The sequence below is a fragment of the Merops nubicus genome, unplaced genomic scaffold (genome assembly GCF_000691845.1).
Source record: "Merops nubicus isolate BGI_N331 unplaced genomic scaffold, ASM69184v1 scaffold11236, whole genome shotgun sequence".
NCBI lineage: Eukaryota > Metazoa > Chordata > Aves > Coraciiformes > Meropidae > Merops > Merops nubicus.
The window spans coordinates 1-751 of record NW_008612957.1 but is presented as its reverse complement, the minus strand read 5'-3'; the positions used below and the strand labels follow the sequence as shown (position 1 = coordinate 751).

Here is a 751-nt window from a genome sequence, read left to right as displayed (position 1 = left end):
GGGGAAGATGTTGCAAATGGCGTTTATGCGTTGGGGGAAGATGTTGCAAATGGCGTTTATGCGTTGCTGCAAATGCTTATATATGTTAAGCCACACCCACAATGGCCCTCGTGGGCAGTCTAAGCTTCCTGTTACATCGCGAGATCTTCCGCACACCGATCCCTGCCTAGGGCGGGCTCTGCTCACCACAACATGCCCACGTGCTGCTTCTGCCCAGCAGGACTCTGTCCTCATCCAGCAGGAACTCATCTTCCTCCAAGAGGAGCTGAGAGTCTTCCCAGAAATTTTTAATCTCCTTGCAGAAAGCATGACAGTCCTTCCAGAAGCGATCATGCACCCTCCAGAAGGCTTCTGTTGCCTCCTGAATAGCCTTTTCTTCCTCCAAAGCGGCATCGTCCTCCTCCCACAAGGACTCTTCCTCTCCAAGAGGGCTTGGTCAGCCACCTTGAAACCCCGGATTTTTTTCCAGAAAGCCCTTGATCTTCTCCCGAAAGCTCTTCATTGTCTCCTGAAAGCTCTGCATCTCTTCCTGAAAGGCTTTTGTAGCCTGCAGCTCCTTGATGAGCTTCTGCTGGAAGGAGGTGCAGTAGAGCGAGCAGGACCCCAGCCCTGCTTTGCTGTTTGCTGCTGGTGGATTGGACAGAGACCCAGCCCAGCCCCCTCCCTCTCACCCTGTGACCCAACAGAGAGGGCAGCTGGGGTGGAGCTCCTACTCCACCACCCACCCCAAAGCTGAGACGGCTCCAGCCCC

At 54.7% G+C, this 751-nt stretch overlaps 1 protein-coding gene across 1 annotated transcript; it reads right to left on the bottom strand.

Annotated features, from left to right (window-relative positions):
• Positions 1-186: 186 nt before the first annotated feature.
• Positions 187-624, bottom strand: LOC103774330 (coiled-coil domain-containing protein 70-like; the record flags this gene model as incomplete). Its single annotated transcript, XM_008941722.1, has 2 exons — positions 187-420; positions 475-624. Coding segments are annotated over 2 exons (384 nt in total), but the record flags the coding sequence as incomplete, so codon positions are not given.
• Positions 625-751: the final 127 nt, after the last annotated feature.